This window comes from Aplysia californica, unplaced genomic scaffold (assembly GCF_000002075.1).
Source record: "Aplysia californica isolate F4 #8 unplaced genomic scaffold, AplCal3.0 scaffold01427, whole genome shotgun sequence".
NCBI lineage: Eukaryota > Metazoa > Mollusca > Gastropoda > Aplysiida > Aplysiidae > Aplysia > Aplysia californica.
Window position 1 is genome coordinate 52,705 of NW_004798697.1, and position 1,576 is coordinate 54,280.

Here is a 1,576-nt window from a genome sequence, read left to right on the forward strand (position 1 = left end):
AGAGAGAGAGAGAGAGAAACAGCGCAGCAGTACCCAGAAGCCACCAATCTTCCACCAAAAGCCCTTCCTACAACACCTGCCGTGATCTGATAAAACGCTTTTTTTTTTTCATTTCGGTCAGACATTTTTTATTCCACTAATGAATTCTACATGACGAAAGCCATCTTGAGATATCAATATGAAAGCCTAAGTTTGACTAGTTTAAAAAAAAATTAATTAGCATTTAGATTTGTTAAAACGCATTTCTTCACAGTGTGTTCTGATGAAAAGCATAATTTTTTCAGAGATGATCCAATGAGACGCATTTTTTCTTGTGAGAAAAGCTGATCGACCGTCCACATCACCTGTGATCTGATACTGATAAAACACATTTTTCTTCCCGAGATTGACTTGAAAAAAAGCGTTTCATTAGATCACAGTTGAGTACTCACTTTGTCCCGTTGAGCTCCGTCAGTTTCTTCCCCACCACGTGAAAGTCTGGCCTGGCCTCTGGCACTTCCGCCCAGCATAACGTCATCAGGGCGAAGGCTTTGGGCGGGGAGTCAGAGTCCCCGGGGATGGTGGGACGGTATGGTCGGCATGCACTCTCGTTTTTTACGAGGGTTATCACCTCTAGGGGTAGGGGTGGGTAGGGGTGAGGTGAGGTGAGATGAGATTAGATAAGAAAAGCATAAGGTCATGAGATTTATAATTTTAGTTTAGTTTTAGTAAGAGTTTTACGGCACTTGCAACACAATAAGGTCATAATTATTATGTTTTATCAAAGGTTCTGGTATTTTATAGGTTTCTGTGCACGACTAAACTCTATCGAAACTAACTGTGTTATAAAAAGCTGGAAGTATCTTTATTACTTTGTCCTCCTACAATTTTGAATAACTTGGGAGGTCGGTCATTACAATTTTGGCATTGGTGATAATCTTTTAGTTTTTCTTCATGCCTATTAGTAAAAACCAACAAGTTATTAAGTATTAACAAATGTTCTGGTATTTCATAGGTATCTGTGAAGGGTAAACTCTATCGAAACTAACTGTATTATAAAAAGCTGTAAGTATCTTTATGATTTTGTCTTCCTACAATTTTGAGTAACTTGGGTGGTCGCTCGTTACACTTTTTGTACAGGTTATAATGTTTTAGTTTTTGTGGATGCCTCATTTGTATAATACAACATATTGTTATGTTTAAGCACAGGTTCTGTCATTTTATAGGTTTCTGTGCATGGCAAACTCTATCAAAACTAACTGTGTTATAAAAAGCTAGAAGTATCTTTATTACTTTGTCCTCCTACAATTTTGAGTAGCTTGGGTGGTCGGTCGTTACACTTTTTCCATTGGTCATAATCTTTTAGTTTTTGTTCATGCCTATTTGTAAAAACCAAAAATTTATAAATGCCGAATGCCAGACATTTACAATTTATCCTCGTTCTTTAGAACCATCTTGCTTTACTTTTAGTACAAAAGAAACGAATGAATATGGACAGATAAACCCAAAACACCACCACCAACAACACCACCAACACCACCAACAACAGCAACAACAACAACAACAACAACACCACCACCACCACCACCACCAACAA

General features: G+C 37.8%; 1 protein-coding gene across 1 annotated transcript in view; it reads right to left on the minus strand.

Moving 5' to 3' along the window:
* The window catches only part of LOC101858463 (atrial natriuretic peptide receptor 1), a gene marked incomplete at its 3' end in the record, with an annotated part of 40,129 nt that overhangs the window by 4,862 nt on the left and 33,691 nt on the right, over window positions 1-1,576 (minus strand). The window contains 1 exon segment of the mRNA XM_013090695.2: window positions 432-612. Within this exon segment, the coding sequence (XP_012946149.2) occupies window positions 432-612 (181 nt within the window).